Source organism: Schistocerca piceifrons, chromosome 3, assembly GCF_021461385.2.
Source record: "Schistocerca piceifrons isolate TAMUIC-IGC-003096 chromosome 3, iqSchPice1.1, whole genome shotgun sequence".
Taxonomy (NCBI): domain Eukaryota; kingdom Metazoa; phylum Arthropoda; class Insecta; order Orthoptera; family Acrididae; genus Schistocerca; species Schistocerca piceifrons.
This window is the reverse complement of record NC_060140.1, coordinates 648923215-648944610: the sequence shown is the minus strand read 5'-3', so window position 1 is coordinate 648944610 and position 21396 is coordinate 648923215. Positions and strand designations below refer to the sequence as shown.

General features: G+C 44.6%; 2 protein-coding genes across 2 annotated transcripts; one reads left to right on the top strand and one right to left on the bottom strand.

Annotated features, from left to right (window-relative positions):
* Positions 1-2373: 2373 nt before the first annotated feature.
* LOC124788939 (trypsin delta-like) lies at positions 2374-15299 on the bottom strand. The gene is made up of 2 exons (XM_047256226.1): positions 14892-15299; positions 2374-2745 (listed from the first exon to the last, which is right to left on the bottom strand). Exons 1-2 carry the CDS (start codon positions 15297-15299, stop codon positions 2374-2376), a joined length of 780 nt encoding a protein of 259 aa, XP_047112182.1.
* A 5135-nt stretch (positions 15300-20434) lies between these two features.
* LOC124788938 (vitellin-degrading protease-like) lies at positions 20435-20851 on the top strand. Its single transcript, XM_047256225.1, has one exon. The coding sequence runs from the start codon at positions 20435-20437 to the stop codon at positions 20849-20851; it is 417 nt and encodes a 138-aa protein (XP_047112181.1).
* The last annotated feature ends 545 nt before the right edge of the window (positions 20852-21396 follow it).

Here is a 21396-nt window from a genome sequence, read left to right as displayed (position 1 = left end):
GCCAAATTTTGCCGCACTGTCCTAGCAGATACGCGCGTCGTGCGTGCCACACTGATTTCTGCGGTTATGTCACGCAGTGTGTTGTGGATTGGCAAGAGCGCCAACCCACTTTGAGAGGAAGCCGAAAGGCACGCGTTTTAGCTCACGCAGGCTGGCGTGAGGTCTGGAACAGGTCAAGGAAATGAGACTAGCAAAAAACGTACGTAGCTGCTGGAATACTTAACTTTAATCCATAAATGGTGAACATCGCTCTTGACGGTACATGTTTTACAGCATCAATAGTAACTGGTAATGGCGCCTTGCTAGGTCGAAGCAAATGACGTAGCTGAAGGCTACGCTAACTATCGTCTCGGCAAATGAGAGCGTAATTTGTCAGTGACCCATCGCTAGCAAAGTCGGCTGTACAATTGGGGCGAGTGCTAGGAAGTCTCTCTAGACCTGCCGTGTGGCGGCGCTCGGTCTGCAATCACTGATAGTGGTGACACGCGGGTCCGAAGTATACTAACGGACCGCGGCCGATTCAAAGGCTACCACCTAGCAAGTGTGGTGTCTGGCGGTGACACCACACAGTGTTAGTTACATTATGTGATCAAAAGTATCCGGATACCTAGCTGAAAATGACCTACGTGTTCGTGGTGCCCTTCATTGGTAATTTTGGAATTCAGTGTGGTGTAGGCTCACACTTAGCCTTTGACGACAGCTTCCACTCTCGCAGGCATACGTTGAATCAGGTGCTGGTAGGTTTCTTGGGCAGTGGTAGCCCATTCTTCACGGTGTGCTGCTCTGACGAGAGGTATCGATGTCAGTCGGTGAGTCCTGGCACGAAGTCGTCGTTCCAAAACATGCCAATGGTGTTCTATAGGATTCAGGACTCTGTGCAGGCCAGCCCATTACAGGGATGTTATTGTCGTGTAATCACTCTACCACAGGCCGTGCATTACGAACAGGTGCTCGATCGTGTTGAAAGATGAATCACTATCCCCAAATTGCTCTTCAACAGAGGGAAGCAAGAAGGTGCTTAAAACATCAATGTAGGCCTGTGCTGTCATAGTGCTACGCAAAACAACAAGCAGTGCAAGCTCCCTCGATGAACAACACGACCACCATACCACCGGCTCCCAGTTTTACTGTTGGCACTACACACGCTGGCAGGTGACGTTCACCGTGCATTCGCCATACCCACACCCTGCCATTGGATTGCCCCTTCTTGTACCGTGATTCGTCACTCCACACAACGTTCTTCCACTGTTAAATCGTCCAATGTTTACGTTATTTACACAAAGTGAGGCATCGTTTGGCATTTACCTGCGTGATGTGTGGCTTATGAGCAGCCGCTCCGCTCTACCATGAAATCCAAGTTTTCTCACCTCCCGCCTAACTGCCATAGTACTTGCAGTGGATCCTGATGCAGTTTGGAATTCCTGTGTGACGGTCTGGATAGATGTCTGCCCACTTCAACTGTCGGCGGTCACTGTCAGTCAACAAACCAGATCGACGTATAAGCTTTCGTGCTGTATGTGTCCCTTCACGTTTCCACTTCACTATCACATCAGAAACAGTGGATCTAGGGGTGTTTAGGAGCGTGGAGATCTGCGTACAGACGTATAACACAAGTGACACCCAATCACCTGACCATGTTCGAAGTCCGTAGAGTTCTGCGGAACACCCTATTCTGCTCTCTCACGCTGTCTAATGACTTCTGAGTTCGCTGATATGGAGTACCTGGCAGCACAGTGCACCTGATATGAAAAACATGTTTTTGAGGGTGCCCGGATACTTTTGATCACATAGTGTATCTATTAGCACTGAAAACTCTACGCAAACACCGCTACTGTCGGTTGTTAGGTGAAGGTCGTTGTCCATGGTGAGAGGTAATGCCAGAAATTTGATATTCTCTGCACTCTATTGACATTATGGAACTCGGAATATTAAATTCCCTAACGATTTCCTTAATGGAATGTCACATGGGTATAGCTCCAACTACGATCCGCATTCAAAGTCTGTTGATTCCCTTCGTACGGTGATAATCAGGTGGGAAACTGTATCACATGAATCACCTGAGTACAAGTGACAGCTCCGCCAGTACACCACCCTTTTATACGTTGTGTACGCGGTACTGTCGCCACCAGTATACATGCATATCGCCACTCCATGATTTCTGTTATGCAGCGGATGGGTCCCAGTTTTATATTTACGCGTTTACACAGGCTCTTTTGTTTGGATCGCTATGCGTGCACGTGTGAAAGAGAGGGAAGGTGAGTGAATCACTACGACTCGTAGTTGTCTCAACGAAATTTATTTTTGTTCCTTTAATTTAAAAAAAAAAACTACTGATGTGCATAAGTACTGAGTACAAGTGGTAGGCGTAGACAGCTAGACGCCAGTTGTTTGATTAACCCACGCGCGCAGAGCAGCCACGTTGGCGTACACTCCCGGGTATCCAGGGCCGCACGTGTACCCCCAGGAGGCGATGCCGTACTGAATGTTGTTTACGACCAGGGGGCCGCCGCCGTCACCCGTGCACCACGGCTTCTCCGTCGTGCAGATCATGTTCTCCGTCACGCAGCCTTCACCGTAGATTTCACACTCGTAGGTGGCGTTGCACGCATTCCGCTCCATGATGACTGCGCTGTGAGCTTGCAGCTCGTCAGCGTAGTCCAAGGCCACTGAAGACGTCAACACACCCCAGCCGGTAATATAGGCGGTGACGTCAACTTCTGGCTCGTAATCGGCGAGGGCAATCGGCTGTAAAGTACAGTGATGTAAGTCTCACTGTTTGAGAACACCTAGATTGAGAGAAAGTAGTCTCTTAGTCTCTTGAAAAGAAGAGCAGTTTTTTCAGCCAGCACAAGAGCCACAAGCAAATCTTCAGTACATTCCGGTGGAAGATGGTACAAGAAGTGCGAGCTTTACTGTTATAATTCTGGTAGGCTGGTTCTCTAGATGACGCAAGTAACACTAATTTGAGTGTGTGGGAGGAGGGGGGAGGAGGAAGGAGGGGTAGGTTTATGCGTAATAGAATGTCCATTGCCATCACATCATACACTGTCGGAAAAAAAATCGCAACACCAAAGAATGACTGATGTAGTGTAAAGAAATATCGGGAATACGTTTGTCTACGTAACAAATTTGATAGATTGATATTGCAAGGTCACACGTTAATATAAGCGCGAGATAAGCCATTGCGAATGTGAAACGATGGTTCATTTGTAACCGCTATAACCCGCAGAATATAGAATGCAAGCAGATGCGCATGCATTGTATTGTACAGGTGCGGGCTGTCAATTTTTAGGCTGCAGTTTCTCGTCTATTGCCCTTGGTCAGTCAACACCGGAACGGTTAATGCTGGTTGTGGACGACGCTGGAGTTGTAGTTCGACGATATCCGGTACGTGCTCGATTGCCGAGACTCAGTAGAACACGTTGGGTTACAACAACGGTGTGTGGGGGAGCATTATCATGTCGGGAAACGCCCCTGGAATACTATTCATGAATGGCAGCACAAAAGGTCACATCACTAGATTGAAGCACTAATTTGCAGTCAGGACGCATGGGATAACCAGGTCCTCAACTGGCCTCCTCCTAATCAACACACGGGCATCACTGGCACCGAGGCAGAACCAGCTATCATCAGAAAACACAACAGACCGCTACCTTGTCCTCCAACGATCTCTCGCTTGACCCCACTGAAGTTACTTAAGACGGGGTTAGACGTCCACGGACTGCACGCTACAGGGCGTCTGGTTTAGAGTTGTCCTTAACGTAACCGACTTTAACAGTTTTTTTCTCACTGTGGTGCCAAGTGCTGCTTAAATTCCTACTGCAGATGCAGTGCTATGTGCCAGAACCATACGTCGAACACGACGATCTTGCCTCTCGAGACTGCCAGGTCGCCGTTCGGAGTCCAGTCTTTTTGCATCCGTGCACTCTCGTGACAGCCACTGCCAGCAGTCAGAAACAGATGCTACATTTCTGACAAGCCTTTCTGGAATATCGCAGAAGCAACATCCAGCTTCTCGTAGCCCTAATATACGACCTTCTTAAAACTGTCAGGTGTTGATAATGGCGTCTTTGTCGCCTTAAAGGCATTCTTGACTAACACGTCTAGTGTCAAAGGCAACTAACGCTCAGGGCCGTTACAGAGGGTATTTAACGCAAACCTGAATTGCATGCTCATAGTAGCGTTACTAGCGCTACTCTTTTGTGACTGGCGCGAAATTCTGAATAGACGTCATCTTTCATATATAGAAACACGCCTACCAACTTTCGTTTATGTCGCACAGCACTTTCTTGGTGTTGCGGTTTTTTTCTGTCTGTGTATTTACTCTCTGGTTTATATCAAAATATGAGGGCTGTAACCAACTGCCTAGCTGATCTACCTTCTATTTTAGGAGACAGTGACTCGAATTTAGTTCGTTTTTTCAAATGGTTCAAATGGCTTTGAGCACTATGGGACTTAACTGCCGAGGTCATCAGTCCCCTAGAACTTAGAACTACTTAAATCTAACTAACCTAAGGACATCACACACATCCATACACGAGGCAGGATTCGAACCTGCGACCGTAGTGGTCGCGCGGTTCCAGACTGTAGCGCCTAGAACCGCTCGGCCACCCTGGCCGGCGTTCGTTTTTTAAGAATCCGTAGGATCTTTGACTTTCACATAGTTCCTTGGGTAAAATATTTTGATGTGTTTCCTAGGTGAACGGTTCATCTGTTATTTTTCCGTTGATCACTCAGGCACATTTCCTTGTTACGTATTTTAACTGGCGTTTTGTCTGTGTATTTTCTAAATAAATTGACTTAAGGCTTACGTATTTTGATCTTGCGTGTGAACGTGTGTTCAAATGTGTGTGAAATCTTATGGGACTTAACTGCTAAGGTCATCAGTCCCTAAGTTTACACACTACTTAACCTAAATTATCCTAAGGACAAACACACACACCCATGCCCGAGGGAGGACTCGAACCTCCGCCGGGATCAGCCGCACAGTCCATGACTGCAGCACCTTAAACCGCTCGGCTAATCCCGCGCGGCTGTGAACGTGTGATTACGAGTGTGTGTGTGTGTGTGTGTGTGTGTGTGTGAGAGAGAGAGAGAGAGAGTAGCAGGATGGCTGAGAATCATGTTTTATGTTTTACATTGTGGTGCATAATTTAAAAAAAATTAGCACTCTCATCTTTAATAGCAAGGCCACAGATGAACTCCCCATTGAGCGCCTTATACGCACTACACCACCAGCACCAGAGATCTGCTGGAGTTTAACTGATCAGAAAACGCGAAGTCCCTGATAGGAGTCAGGCGAAGTCCCTGATAAGAGTCAGGCCCGGGACTTCAGACTTACATTTCAGCTACATGAAAATGCACCATTAATTTTTTTGCTTCTCCGCGTGCACTTACAACTAAGCACATGAAAGGCACGATGTCGGCAACAAGTTATTTCTCATTGTCAGTCATTAAGTGCCTTATTAAGTCGAATTAGGAATGTCAATTTAAAACAAGGGTCCTATGCTGTTCAGTAACTTTCATTATTTAAGATGCCATATGACAGAATAAGCAACAGACACGGACTGGCCTGAGAATGAATAACAGGAAGTACTGAGTCTCAACACAGCAGCGTCACTGAGGAACTTGGAAGACCAACTGAGAAAGTACTAACAGGAATAGTAGCCTTGCAGGAGTAGTCGGGAGGAAATCTCTACGTAGAATCTCTGGTGACTGTACATCGTTTTGCAGCAATAATGGTACAGCCAGTCTTGTAATCGTTTCCTAGTAGACAGAGCATACAATTCCTGAGTTTCTAAACGGCAGGATATGCACACTGAGAACAAAATCGAAATTCTTCGGTACGACACTGATTCGCGCTCATGCCCCAGAGAAAACCAACGAAGAGACAAAAGACTCTTTTAAGGAACAGGTTGAACGTTCATATGGTACTATAGCGGGAAATGGTGGGAAAGTGACTGTAGGAGACATGAAGGGCAAGGTTGGAAGGGATACCGTGTTTGGAGAATATTTTAGAAACTACAGCCTACATAAAGAATGCAGTGACATCAGACTCAGGCTGGTTGATTTTCGCGTGAACAAAAGCCTCACCATAAGGGGCACCATATTCCGACAAAATAACATCCATAAAGGAACGTGGAAATCTCCGGATGGGGATACAATCAACCGGCCATATCATGTGCTTATTTACAGAAGACATGGCTCAAACATTGATTTCAAGGTGAGGAGGGTGGCAGAAGTTGAGTCGGATCCATATATCGTGATGGTTTCAGTGTCCATAACTGAGTGGTCAGCGTAAATAGCTGTCATGTGGAGGACCTGGATTCGATTCTCGGTACTAACAAGGATTTCACTTGGTGGGAGGATTGGTACGAGGTACACTCAGCCTCATGATGCCATTTGAGGAGCTATTTGAGCGAACAGTAGCAGCTCTAACGCCTGGGAAGTCTGCAAAACAGCTGGGAGAGCGGTGTGCTAACACGTGTTCACTCCATACCGTATCTTCATGACGCCGCAAGGCAGACAAGAGAATCCCTCGAGCAAGGAGCATGTTTTTTTATATGTTGATAGTCAAATGTAAGCATAAGATATTAACAACAATTTATAATCGTGTATACAGATACAGGGCGTATAATGAGGATCCAGTCATCACCAGTGACAGGGAAAGAACAGACTTCGAAAGAGAAACAGACGAAGAGATTAGAGCAAATGTCGATGAGGTGGAAGCTAGTCCTGGAGTGCAATGGCAATTAATGAAAAGAACAATGCATTAAAGACACAATACAAGCTGGAACTTGATAACAAAGTTAGAAGAAGTGAGTGATCTGGTGATGACTGTGAGAATGCTACTAAGGAACGACAGCGCAAGGAGTAAGATACTCCAGCGAGTAACACGGGCTGCCGTGAAGAAACGAAGTAATGTAAAAACAATTGGAAAAAAGAAACAGAGAGAATCCGAGAAACGTTGCCTGGAAGACATCGAGGAATGTAGAACTGAAAAGGAATCAGAAGAACGTCTAAGGGAAAAAATGTCTGGAAGCCACTGACAATGATATCTGCGATATGGAAGGAAAACTGATCGGGAATGAAACCAGAAAAAGGTTGGGAAGAATATTTTAATGAGTTATAGAAACCTGGCCAAATACAGGAATTTGAAAAAGAGAAACAGATATTACGAGCTGATAGCAGTGATGATGGAGGGAAACAAAGAAGTAATTGTAGCTGTTTAGGAGTTTAGGAGCTACTGAGCTTTGGTGGAAGATAAGCTACCGATGATGATGGAGAGGAACAAAGAAGTTATTGTTTCTGTTTAGGAGATAAGGAACTATACAGCTTTTGGATAAGATAAGTTGCCAATTGTGATGGAGGGGAACATGGAAGTAATTGTAGCTGTTTAGGAGATGAGGAACAAAAGAGCTTTGGAGGAAGATAAGTTACCACTGATGACGGAGAGGAACAAAGATGTAATTGTGGCTGTTTAGGAGACGAGGAACGGAAGAGCTTTATGGAAGATGAGTGGCCAAATGAAACATTCAATCACTATGGTATAGAGTTATTAAAGAAAATGATGGATTGGTTCGTAAAATATGGAGAAGGGAATTAATACCAACAAACTGGAACACATCGGTCATCATACCAAAATATAAGAAGGATGATAGAACAATTTGCAATAACCACAGATGCCTAGAATTGCCAGGGCGACTTGAGGGAAAAAAGCAGCAACAGATTAAATGTTCATCCATAGATAATAATGGAAAAGTGTTACGAGTTCAGAGTTAAGGTACATCAACTGTATGTGAACCTTAAAGCAGCTTACGACAGTGTCAATCGGAACGTTCTTTTCAAGGCGTTACGGGAGGTGGTGAATCTACCAAACCTAATACGTCTCTTGTAAATGACTAAGCAACGCCAACTACAAAATAGAAACTAATGGCAGCTATTCCGATAATTTTCAGATCTTTCAAGGACTCAAAAAAGAAAATTCTGTATCACCCACGTTATTCAACTTTGCTCTGGAGATTGTCATGGGAAAACTACAAGCAAAGCAGAGAGTACTATTTTCAACAGGACGACACAGAATACGGCACTTGCGGGTGACTTCACCATCCTCTGGAGGAATAGAGAACATGTGCTGGGAAACTATGTAGTTTTGGAACGCGAAGCGTCTGTACCTGGATTCATCATAGGTAAGGAAAAAGCGAAGTATGTGATCAACACCGGAAACAAAACAAGTTCGAATGAGTAAATCACTTTAAGTGTCTGGGAGGTATATTTACGTGGTAACAACACAAATAAAGAACAGCTGCAGGTAACAAGTGCTACTACAGCTTCCTTTGCCTGCTGTGAACCTCCAACATCTCTGGGCACTTGTAGGTGAGAGATTACGAAACAATCATGAAACCTGTTCTTACATGTTGTTCTGAAAAAATAACACAACAAGTCAGAAATGTCTTGGATACATGGGAACGCAAAGTACTGCCGACGATATAAGGAGCGCGATAATGGTGCTTAGAGAATTAGGATCAACGCAGAGCTATAAGAACTTCGCAGAAATTCACTGATAACCCTAGATGTGAAGCACGAAGCACAAAGTTTACAGTGGGTGGGACTCGTGCATATAATGGAAGAGCAGCGAGTACCAAAGAGGCTGCTATATGCAGAACCAGAGGGTAGCTGCTCAGTGGGAAGACCAATATTGCGACAGTTGGCTAATGTAGAGACGGATCTGAGGAGATTAGAATTGCTGAACTGGAGAAGGCTGGCGAGTTCGAGAGATGAATGGGGGAGGCAGGTGGTCGTCAAGGCCCTACCTTTCATGGGCTCTGGTGCAGGTAAAGAGGAAGAAGATATGAAAGGATACACGTATTTCTGCTCTGTATACGTTTCACATCATTGTAAGGTTTCAGATATTAACGGACTTTTATCTGACAGAGCTTTTGTTTATCCAGCATTAAAGTAAAAATCCACAAGGAAAATAATTTCAGTACTCCGTTCTGATATAATTTTCATTCTTAACACATACTGAGTATAACACAACAGCAAATTTCTGACATCAATTATTGCAGAATTCGGCTGTGAATATATCACGTATTTACGCATTCGCTGGCATATTTCACCGCTCATGTTGGAAATGGCAGTGTTGTGTAGTTTTAATTGTTTAGTGATTTAAAAGGGTCTCCGTCGTTCTAAATTAATCTGTAAACTATGATTTGGATTAAGGACGTGAGGACTTAAGTGGTATTCATTTTATCGATTGAAGACCAAATGTCCAGATAAGAGTCCACGACCCTTCTGTAGTGCCTTATTTGTGATGTTATATCTAGATAGTACTTGCATTAAATACACTTCAGAAGTAATTACTTTCGACCTTGATCATAATCAGATCATTTTTTAAAAAGTTAAAAACTAACTACACTCGACGCAACTTTATCTAGTGGGAAGTATCTCGCCGTTATGTAGAGTGCAGATAAGTGTCCGGTATAGTGCCACGTTTAGACTGTTCCGTCCTAGCCCGAGAGTGTGATACAGGCGCAAACGGCGTTTGTGTGGTACATGTACTCCACTACCTATATTACGTTATACTAGACAGTAACTTTATTTGAAAAGACTTTGAATACGTTTTGTTCTGTAAATTAAGCAAATTAATTGACAGACTAATAGTCATTGTTTATTTAAAAATAAATGAAAATGGCCACCTATCACAATGTGTTTGCTCATCGTAATAAATACAAGTAAATCAATGATATCAAGTGGCCGAGAATTTTGTAAATATATGTGATTGAACGGTGGACTGTGCTTAAGGGTAAACCCAGATTTACTGACAGTCCCAGTGTTTCGTGAAATACTACGTAACTGTCGATTTGACGTATAATACTCGCCGCCTCCGCGGCACTGGCTAAGTTACGCGTGTCTCCCGGGTCGAGCCAAATGGTGATCACCTCAGCAGGGAGTACAGCCTTCACTGGCTGGGTAGGGATCTGCTGAGTGCCGCCAATCCTCTGTAAACGTAAGCTCTGGAAACGCTTCAGCGAGCATCGTAGGGCACGATGGTGGAACGTTGTGTATCACATGGAACGAGGGTCTTGGCTTCACTCCTTGGACAGGGAGCCTGGTACCCCTATATATATATATATATATATATATATATATATATATATATATATATATATATATATATAAAAATCCTCTAGCTCAAGGCGGACTACATGTCGATGGGGTGGATGGGTGAAACAGTCATTAGCGGACAAACTGTAGGTTATCGGCGACATCTCCGTTGTATAACACACACCTGGGACAGTGGGCCTCCCTTTGGTGGCACTTCTAAATTCCTAGTGCATAGAGGAAGTGTATAAAGGATTTCACCGGTAAAGTTGTGTATCCGTAGAAAGCTTTCGAAAGGAGAACAGGAAAAATACTTTATTCCGATGATGTGTGTGCATCAACGGCCGCTGCCCAAAATGCCTCAGAACTCAAGATGAATTCGTCCACGTGCACGAATTCACTTCATTACCAAGAAACTCCCTCAACGGAAAGGGAGTAAAAAAATGGTTCAAATGGCTCTGAGCCACGACTTCCACGGTATTAGAGGGAGCTGTAGAGGGCAAAAACTGTAGAGGAAGACGAGGATTGGAATATATCCAGCAAATAATTGAGGATGTAGGTTGCAAGTGCTACTCTGAGATGAAGAGGTTAGCACAGGAGAGGAATTCGTGGCGGGCCGCATCAAACTCGTCAGAAGACTGATGGCCAAAAACAAATAGAGTCCTATCAAAATGAATCTGGTGGTCTCCTGGCTGTAAAGCATGTTCCACAACAGCTGATCTGACAGTCTCACCCCTTTCCCAGTTGTCCCTGTGCTCTTCTAGTCGTTCGGTTTGTAGTACCCATGTACACCTACCCAGAATTACGCGAGATCCTATAAACTGCTTTTTTTCCAGTGGTTTGCGAGAATCCTTAGTCTTAGGTGATCCTGTATCTTTAGGTGGGTTTTTAGATTACTACGATGTTCCTATGCGGTCAGTAGCGATCTTAACGAAAGGCAGGAAAACTTTCGATTTCACAGGCGCTTGTGCTTTTTACCTCATTGGACGAATAATCATTCTTGATCGATGCATTGGTAAGGTGAAATCCGCGTCAAGAAGCTTTGGTTCCCAATTATTCCTTGCTCTGTCAGGCAATGTTTTTATGATACATGGCTTTTTTGTGAGTGGTGGTTCGAAACCAGGTGTAGGTAACGTTCTGTGAGTGGGGGCTTCCGCAAAACATGTGGCTTAAGCTACCATCTTCTTTCTTGAAAACTACCTAGTGGGTGACAGTGTAAAATCCATCCGATGAAAGCACAATAGCAAGGAATATTTTATTGAATGTGGCATTTCTGGCCGTGAAAGTTTCGTTTTTAGAATTAGACGGCTCTGCGGAGAGGAGGTGTGATGCGTTGAATGTTTTCAGAAGAAGAGTGTGCAACATCTGTGTTCCCTCTTATTTGTCGCAGAGTGTTCAATACTATTTCGAAGTTTTCAAGGATTAAACGATTGTGCAGCTCGGCCAAGGCGCAGTGAAGTTTCGAACGGGCGAAGAGGCAATACTACGAGAGCGGACTCAACAGATCCGCCGGGACCTGGCAATCACAGACTGTACGTCAGTGTCTCCCCATGTAAATACCAGTAATAAATATTATAGTGGTGACGTGAATAGATTTGACAGGCTATTGCAAGATAGTATCAGGAAACGTGACAACGTCTGGTAGATAGAAGCAGAAATTTGATAATTTGCAACCTAATCTGACGATCCGCCACTTCGACGCTTTCCGCACGGTTATCAGTTTATACGGACATTCGTTATCTGACGATGAGAGACTGCTGGCCAAGGGTGAAAATTTTGCCGTTAGTCCGCGAGTTGTGATCGCGGAGGAAATAATAGCCAGTGCAGGAGCAGGCATTCGTAATGTGGGCACGGTTACAGCTGAAGAAAGTAATTTAAATTTGGGTGAGAGGAGTGCCATAAAAGGCCTGAATGAGAACTATAGTATTATCATTCTCTCTGCTGGCAGCGGAAATGCGGCGGTAGTTTTGAATATGATTGTCATAGTAAGATCAACGTCTTTTTAGACCCACAGACACACATGAAACTGAATCAAGACCCTCAGTGACAAAGTTCTTAAAACTGTTAAATAGTTGATAAAAAAGTCCTCTACCGGACAGAACGTTCAAGAAAGTCTGTCCAATTCGGATGTGCTACCACCAAGAACTTTATTGGTTGCCGAATGTTTTGTCAAGATATTGCCAAGATTTTTCTTATGCAGCCAGTAACGTAATTAAAGAAAGGTATTAGAACTTTCAATTTCATAGACGCTTGTGGATCGCTATGATATTTGCGCGGCGGCCTTAATACTTTTTTTACTCTCAGTGTACGAATAATCATTCGTCATTCTGAGAATTATAATGAGCGCCATTGGTTCGCACACCTGTTTGATGATGTTCGGTTTGTGGAGCGCTCGACGATGCTGTTACTAGCGCCCGTACAAATTCCCAATCTTTTCACAGTCCAGTCTCGCCGTTTTCCCGCGTGATGATAAAATGTAGAGGACAACACCAACAGCCAGTCCCCGGGTGCAGAAAATCCCCGATCCGTCCAGGAACGAAACTGGGCCCCCTGATCCAGAGGCACTAACGCTAACCACCAGACCACGAGCTGCGGACCCACCTATTAGACTGCCAAGTTCTTGACGAAGTTATTACGACATTCTGTGGAGCAATCGGACTCCTACATCAAAAGTTCGGCACAAATGGTTCAAATGGCTCTGAGCACTATGAGACTTAACTTCTGAGGTCATCAGTCCCCTAGAACTTAGAACTACTTATAACTAACTAACCGAAGGACATCACACACATCCATGCCCGAGGCAGGATTCGAACCTGCGACCGTAGCGGTCACGCGATTCCAGACTGAAGTTCGGCACAGTTTATCAGTAAATTAAACGGGATAGCGGTCGAGCACAACATCTGAATCAGAGCATTTCCTCCTAATAATGCAGAACTGTACAAATGTTGCATCATGACCACATATTTCAAATGGAATGATGAGTACTATGAACAGACGGATGGCGTGGCTAATGGGAGTCCCCTAAGACCAGTTATAGTGAAATTCTTCATGGAAAAATTCTAGGAGCAGGCATTGGAAACCGCCAAGAAAAGGCGAGTGTTTGATTCCGCTATGTAGACGATGGCAAGAGGAACAGGGTGGTATCCATAAGCATCCCAACGGGATTAATCCGAAGATTCAGTTTTCCATGGAGGAGGAGACAGACGGGGGATTAAATTTTCTGGATGTGCTATTTTTCGAGAAAGAAGATGGCAGCTTAGGCCATACAGTTTACCGAAAACCAACACACTATTCAGCCACAACAAAAAAACGTTGACGGATCGAGCAAAGAATATTTGCGAACCAGAGCTGCTTGAACGGAATTAAAACACCATTGCATTGCTCAAGAATTGTTATTCGTCCGCTGAGGTACAAAGAGCGTTAAGACAGCCGTGCAAAAATCATAATGATGTGAAAGCGCCTGTGAAGTCGAAAGTTTTCCTGCCTTTCGTTTAGAACATTGCTGACCGCACAGGAGAAATCTTTACAAAACAGAACGTAGCGGTAATCTAAAAATCCACCTGGAAGGTACATGAAGACCTGAAATTGACCGAAGATTCCCGCAAACCACTAAAAAAGCAGTAATTTATGGGATCCCATGTAACTGTGGGGATATGTACGTGGGTGCTACAAAAAGAACGGTCAGAAACGACTAGAAGAGCCCAGGGGCAACTGCAGAAGGGGTGTGACTAACAGATCAGTCGTTGCCGAATATGCTTTGCAGCCAGGAAATTGAAGTGCCGTCCTTAGCCCGGTGCTGAGGAAAATGTGTACGAGACTTCCACCATGGTGCGATAGCAACAGCAGACGACGGCAACAGAAAACGGCCAATTGCACCTGGGTATTCAAAGCGCGTGACGGCACGTCACTGAGCGGGAGCGCGCCTAAATGGAGTTTTGATGCACTCAACAGCGAGCCACGCGTGAATCGGAAACTCGAAGAAGCTACGATCCCCCTTGAAAATGAAACGAAACGTTGGGTTTTAATGTGAAATTCATCCAACCACGGCTTCAAGGCCCGGAACAATTTCTTAACTGTTAATGTGTTACGGAGCAGAGACGTAATTTTAACAACAAAGGTTCTAAGTAAGAATATGGTCTTTCCAGTAGTAATGTATGGACGGGAAACCTCGACCACAAGATAGGATGAACGTCGTAGAATAGAAATCTTTGATCTGTGATGTTGGAGGCATCTCCTTTGAATTCTGTGGGCCGCAAAGAGAGCGAACAGGACGCTATTACAACAAATGAAATCAGTTTTATTCTTGGAAGTTCTGATACTGATACAAAAACTCCTCCATTGCACACTTTATGAGAAGATATGATGCACTGGAAAAGACCTAAATGCTGGGGAAGATCGATAGCACGAAGAGAGAAGTGCGGAAAATGGTGGGATGGATTGCATCACAGAAGTAATAGATTCCAAGATATAAAGTTTGCAGGAGAGGGTGCAGGATAGAAGAAATTTGCATGCTATAATTTTAGGGGGTCGTAATGTTGGAACCGACTAAACTAATAGAAAGAGAGAGGGAGGTTTGGATGGAAAGAGGGAGAAAGACAGACAGAGAGAAAGAGGAGGTGGAGGGAGAAAGTGAGGTAGATAGATAGATAGAGAGAGAGAGAGAGAGAGAGAGAGAGAGAGGGAGAGAGGTGGGACAATGAAACGTGGTTATGCGGAATAACCACGTTTCGTACACACAAAACTTAAGTCTAGGAGGAGTGAATTATACACCACTATGTTGGTGGTACCTGAACAGTGTCATCATAAGTAAAGGATCCGGCGATCTCGAAGACACCGATGTCCTTGTCTATAGTAAAGGTGTTGAAATCTTCGTGCAGGATCATACTAACGGCGTCGTATACGTATCCACCACTTTCACGTGTTGAGCTACCCGCCCGTACTGTGAAGTAAAAGTATGCTGTGCCGTAGACGACGTTTGCTGCTGTCAACACCCACTTGGGACTGATGATGGAGCCGCCGCACCTGTGGTTTGTCAGGAATTGCAGCGAGACGGTCCACGGGTATTGTGTTATGTTGACGGTCTCGCCGTCCACTATGCGCTTGTCCACGTCTGGGAAGAGCCCGCCAACCCTCGAGAATCGCTCGCAGCTACACACTGCTAACAGCAGGCACACGACGAGCGCCGACTGCAGCATCTTGCCGACTGTGTCGCAGCTGCCTTCGTTCTCTTCTTAATCGTCGTCTTATCAGATATCTGCAGCTCTCCATGACAATGACACATGTATGAATGTACGGTCACACGGCGATATACACAAATAAAATTTAAAAAAATCATATATCGATTTTTTTTCTGCCTCAGCTGCACATTTTTACTGAATGATAAGTTTTGATCATACGCTTATCATCCTCACATCTATGCAGTTGCATACGCAACCAGTCGCGTCTGTACAGCAGTTACTAGCCAGAATACCACACTGATGTGGAGTTTCTGTACTGGCTGACACGGAAGGGTTTCTTTTGCATCTACATTGATCTGAAGATCATCGAGTGAAATAGAAACTACTCATACAGTAAAAATGTGCAACTGAGACGGAAAACAAGCAATATTCAATTGTGGAAAGCATTGTAAAGGCACGTGGTCGTTTGTGGAAAAATACATATTTATTTACGTATTTGGTATTACAAGCATTTTTCATGTGCAGTTAACAACAAAGCAAAACAAAAACATTTCCATTTTACCATTATCACTGATACTTAAGAAATTTAAAGAAACAAGACAACTTTAACTATGGAAATTGATATAAAGGTAGTTATGCGTTATCACAATAACCTAACGTATACAGTAAATAGACCACAACTATGACCTAGTATTTAGTTGAATCTGCGACTATCCTCTTAGGCATTGATTGTGTGTGGGCAGTGATCTGTTTTCCCGAGAGTGAGGATCACGTCATTCGAATTGCAGTTTTCAACTCGGCCACAGTCTCAAACTATTGTCCATTGTGATAAACAAGTCGTGCTAGGAAAGAACCGGTCGCCGAGTGGAAGCTTAAGTAGCTCTTAACTTGTTTGAGTCGGCACCTATGGCATATTTCCTTACTATTAGAAAATTTAAACGTGGTCTAGTGCCCCTTAAAACCATGACATGAAACAAAACGTAAAAATTCCTTACTGGACGACTATTGCTCGATCAACCCCTTACCTACTCGTTTCACGCCCTCAATATCCAATCCACTGGGACTTGGTCTACCCTTGGTTCCCTCTTGGAATTAGCTCTCCGCCTGATCAGAAAGAAAACACATAACAAAGTTAAGGCTGCGATGACACTTGGTACAGAGGTGCTCAAAATGATCGTTATTTGCCGTTGCCTTTCCCTATACTGAGCGCCATGTTTGACAAGCTTTACGGCTGATAAGCGACCCTCTTGCTCTAATGAAAAGGTTTACGGATCTCAACAAACCTACTCCAGAGTTTGATTTAACAAGGTCAGATTCAGCCTTGGCAAAAACTCTAAAGTGGCTTCTGGCCAGTACAGCTATGGCTGCGTAACTTTCAATTGCGTGACTCCTGAAATTGACGCTGGTAGATGGAAGGCTGGTCCTATTATGTTACACTTAGTTCCATTGATTAAAATTCCGCTCCGCTCAAAACAGCTTGCTGCTACTACCAAATTCTCGTAGGTGGAGAAGATCCAATGCATCCCGACCCGTTGCAAGCTCAGTTTTGGCTCGATGATGTCCATTGGACAGTCTATTCCTTTCCCCCCGGGGCAAAAATAACTGCACCGTGCATGTGTTCAGATTGGTACTTACCACCCTGGCTGGATATACCGTTGCCTTCCCTCTATGGCAGTTTCGTAATTCCTCCCTTGCCATCTTGGCGTACCGGTTTCTAGTTGCCGAGATCAGCAATACCTCTTTAGTTTTCACTTCCACAAACTTGCTCAACGCTCCCCACTTCACTGGATATGAGTGGACCGTGTAACGCTGAAACTTCGCGTTCTTCCCCATAAGCGAGATTTAGACCGAAATATACACTTGTACGCAGTCGGTTGTTACCGTTACTGTTGCAACATGGTAGAAAAACGGCAAATTTCGCTTGCTGGGCTCCATTATTAAATATAACCCTGACAGTAGTTTCTTCTGCGCCTTGCGCAACCCTCGTAAATATTGGTCCGGCGGTAACAAATCGGTACTTATCTGGTCTTGCAATGCGTAATGCAGCGCTTCTTGCAGATTCGTTATTACACCCTGCACATCCCACACACTGTCAGCTACTCCTTGCAAAAGTCTGGTTAACACCAGCCTGCTAACTAGTACTTCTAGATGTCCTTGTAGGGTTCACAGGTTACGATTTATTATGTCTTCCGATGCCTTAGCTTATTCCACTACCTGCCTTGCTAATGCGCGGAGCAACCATTTGTTATTCAGGAATTCCCCTTCCAATGTCCTTATCTGAGTTGCATGCCAAGCTTCTGTGCCCTACTGTCCTCTGCGAGTTGCCTCACCATTTCCACCGTGTTGTTCAGTTCTTTTATATCGCTTTCGTCTGTGGTTCCAAAATCTGTCTTCAAATTTTTCCCCCTGCGTTCAGCCATCCTCGATTCCGTCTTAACCGTGGCACCGCTTCCTCCATCCATCCTACCTGCTTCCGTAGTGTCTTATAAGTCTCATGCAATTTCTTATACTCTCCTGCAACTTCCTTCAGCATTCCCTTGCCCTCTGCACACTGCCTAAGTTCTTCGAACACTTCCTCAAGCCTCCTTACTTCATTCCGCATTTCCCATACGTTCCATACCAACCTTAACGCCCACTGGTGACTCGACACCACCACATCTTCCTGCCTCGAGTACAGCACACCCCCATCCAGGTGCTGCACCTGTAAGGCGTCCATCCCGATGATGAAGAGATGAATCACTGCCAATGCTCCCCCTTTCAGTGACCTGAGGACAGGGATCACCATCACCCTTCCTCCATCTCCAAAAGGACTGCTCTCCACAGCAGGCTATATTCGAAAATACAAACAACATATGAAAATACAATGCCTAGTTACTCTACGCAAACCCAATGATACATGACACGAAAAAAAACTACAAATACTCTACTACTTTCTGGACCGCAAAGCATACGGTACTCTATCTTCCTGGTTTTCCCTCTGCTAAGCAACTCTCTTCACTCTCTCTTTCTTCCTATTTCCTTCCTGTGACACTCCTGGAATCACATCCGGGCAACCCTTAAATGGCCGTAACCGCCCAGTGTGTACTATCGTCGTTCTAGTTGGCAGCTGAAGCTTAACACTAACGGGGGATGTGGTTTCAACAACTTGGTATGGCCCTCTTAGCGTATAGGGCCTGGACAGCATTACCTATTGCCCCACTCGACACTACGGGAAACTTCATTTCCGCTTTACTGCGTCTTCCTGCCTTTCCAGTCTTTGTGTTCACCTTTTGTACCTGTTTCCAAACATCCACAATTGTCCTTGCGAATTGACATACAGATTCACCGGTCCTTCTTTCTGTAGCCTCACCAAATCAAATGGTGACGCATTTTTCGCCCGTACACTACCTCAAACCGGTATTTGTATGGACTTTTGCGTTGTATGTGCATACAATATGCCTCAAATACTCGTCCCACTGATTGTGATGAGAATCCACATAAAAACTCAGCATCTTCCCGATTGTTCTGTGTACCCGTTCTGTCCTTCCATTGGCTTGTGGATGCAACACGCTCGTCCTCAACTTCTTTACAATTTATACAGCTCCTTCATTGAAACCACCATCTCCACATACCTCGAAAAATGGTCTACTATTGTCAGAACGAATCTGTTCCCTGATGGTGGTCGCCTGAAAGGTCGTAAGACGTCGATCCCCAGCATAGAGAATGGACACGTCGCTTACAGCAATCGTTGTAGCTGTATCTGTTTCCGGCTCAAATCTGCTCTCTGCACACATGGTATACAATTCTCGACATACTGCTCAACATCTCCTTTCCTACCTCTTCACCAATACCTCTCCGCCACTCTCCTGTTCGTCGCTCTACACCCTCCATGACCGGATAACACGTGATCATGTGCTTTTTTTAAAACCTCATCCCTCAACTTCGCTGGCACTACTACCCTTGGCCCTAACTCGGGCATGGATGTGTGTGATGTCCTTAGGTTAGTTAGGTTTAAGTAGTTCTAAGTTCTAGGGGACTGATGACCTCAGATGTTAAGTGCCATAGTGCTCAGAGCCATTTGAACCATTTTCGAGACCCCAGCGCCCAACATCAGCATATTCTCTGGTTTCGACTCTTGGGCTAGAATGATCTGTCATTCCTCCAAAGACGCTCAGTCGCCCTTCTGAAAGTGTCCCCAGCAGAATTTCAAGCTGTCATAGAGACTGTGGGTGGACACCCTCCATATTGATGTCCACTATTAGGTATCCCAATACTTTCCAACAGACACCGTAGTTGTAGTAGAACTAGTAGTAGTTATAGCTCTTTATTCACCCTCAAATCATTCGTACCACGTATTAGATCTTACAGGTTAACAAACAAAGAAAATGTACTAAGGGGTTGGTTTAGTCGTATTTGCAGGAGTGCATCTACTTGCTGATCTTGTTCAGCAGGGACTTACACGTTATGAGCAATGAGCGTTTGAACACACTTGCTCAGAAACAAGTTTGGTGATGATGCCGAAACTGACATCAATAGTGTCTGGCGTGGTCTGTAATGTTGGAGATACCCATTTACCAAAATGATGCCTGGCATATCAGGATCGTCTCTGTATTCGTTTTCAGTACAGCGATGTAGACACAGGAAGCTAGTATATTTTTTGACCTTGCTATCCGCAGGCAGTCTGTTCAATAGATGTGTGATCCTGTCGGAAGAATAATGTCTTGTGTAATATGTGTACCGTGTGTAATACGCGTAGTATATGTAAAATGTGAGAAAATCTTCCACCATGTGGACCTGTTGCTCCATGCTGGTAATTTTTTCTGCTAGTGTACAACCGTGCTTACAGGGTAGCTCATTTATTTATTCATGTTACTCTCTTCCAGACAAGGGACCAAGTCATGGATAATTCGTTGCTCGGGAAACACGCATAAACCGTTGCTCGCTAATGGAAATTTACAAGTGGGTTGTTCTTTAATTCACGGAATGCAGTACCTTTACCCAGAATTTTTGCACGTTATCTGTTCTCAATAATAGCTAGAGTCGTTAGGTGAGGTTGACAAAACTGATAATATTTCTGTTTTGATTCAAATTAATTGATAAATCTGGAGAGGTGCCGATAACTGATAAGGCAAGTGCTGAACGCTAGTGGCAGTGCTGCGTGGCTGTCCTGAGAGATGAGTCGGGCCCTCGCCTTGTGCCTGCTGACCGCAGCCTGCAGCGTGGCGCCCACGCTGGGGCGCGTCAGCCGCGTGCTGGGGGGTGAGCCGGTGGACATCTCGCAGGTCCCATGGCAGGTCTCCGTGGAGTTCATAGAGGCGCACAAATGCGGCGGCTCCATTGTCAGCCCTAGATTTGTCATGTCGACTGCGTGGTGCATCGTAGGCGCCGCCGAACCAATCTATTACGTGCTGCGGGTGGGTACGTCAACGCGCGAGAGTGGCGGCGCCACGTACACCGCTTCCGATATGTTTTGGCACGAGGATTTCGACTATGTTACGACAGACAGAGACATTGGTTTCTTCGAGATCTCAGGTTCCATCTCGTTTGATGACAACATTCAGGTATTCCGTCCAGCAATATTTAAAATTTAGTCACTGAGAAAAATCTTACAAAATCACACTATGGTTTCAAAACGAGTTCCCATCCTCGGCTGATTTGAATCTTCATGGCAGATTAAACAGTTTACTGGACCTGGACTCGAACTCGGAACTGTAGCCTCTCGAGGGGCAAATGTTCCACAGACTTTTTTTAATACGGAGTGATTCCATGATGATTTATTAATTTGAATTATGGGTCCCTGGTCTGGAAACGACCAGTCGAAAATCATTCTGATATCTCTGACGTTTAAACAAATGTACCGGTACTGTTGTTGCTAAGCATGTAGGTTAGGCAGTTTTAGAAGTGGCAGTACAGACCTAACCAAGAAAAAATGGGCACTAAATATGAGCTCTAAAATGCCTACCTTAACAGCTATGGGTACTCATTCGGTATCAGAAAGATTTTCACATATAATTTTCAACATAGTCGTTTCCAGACCAAGGTCTCTAACCTGACAGTGACATTTACCCTTCTCCATCATCCACGAAAGTCTGTATACTAAAAACTGAGATGAGAAAAGTAATGGGATACATCTTAA

Coding starts and splice junctions, on each gene's coding strand:
- LOC124788938 (XM_047256225.1), top strand. CDS start 20,435: ATGAGTCGGGCCCTCGCCTTGTGCCTGCTGACCGCAGCCTGCAGCGTG.
- LOC124788939 (XM_047256226.1), bottom strand. CDS start 15,299: ATGCTGCAGTCGGCGCTCGTCGTGTGCCTGCTGTTAGCAGTGTGTAGC. Junction 2,746..14,891: donor CTTATGATGACACTGTTCAG/GTACCACCAACA, acceptor TGTACTTTACAG/CCGATTGCCCTCGCCGATTA.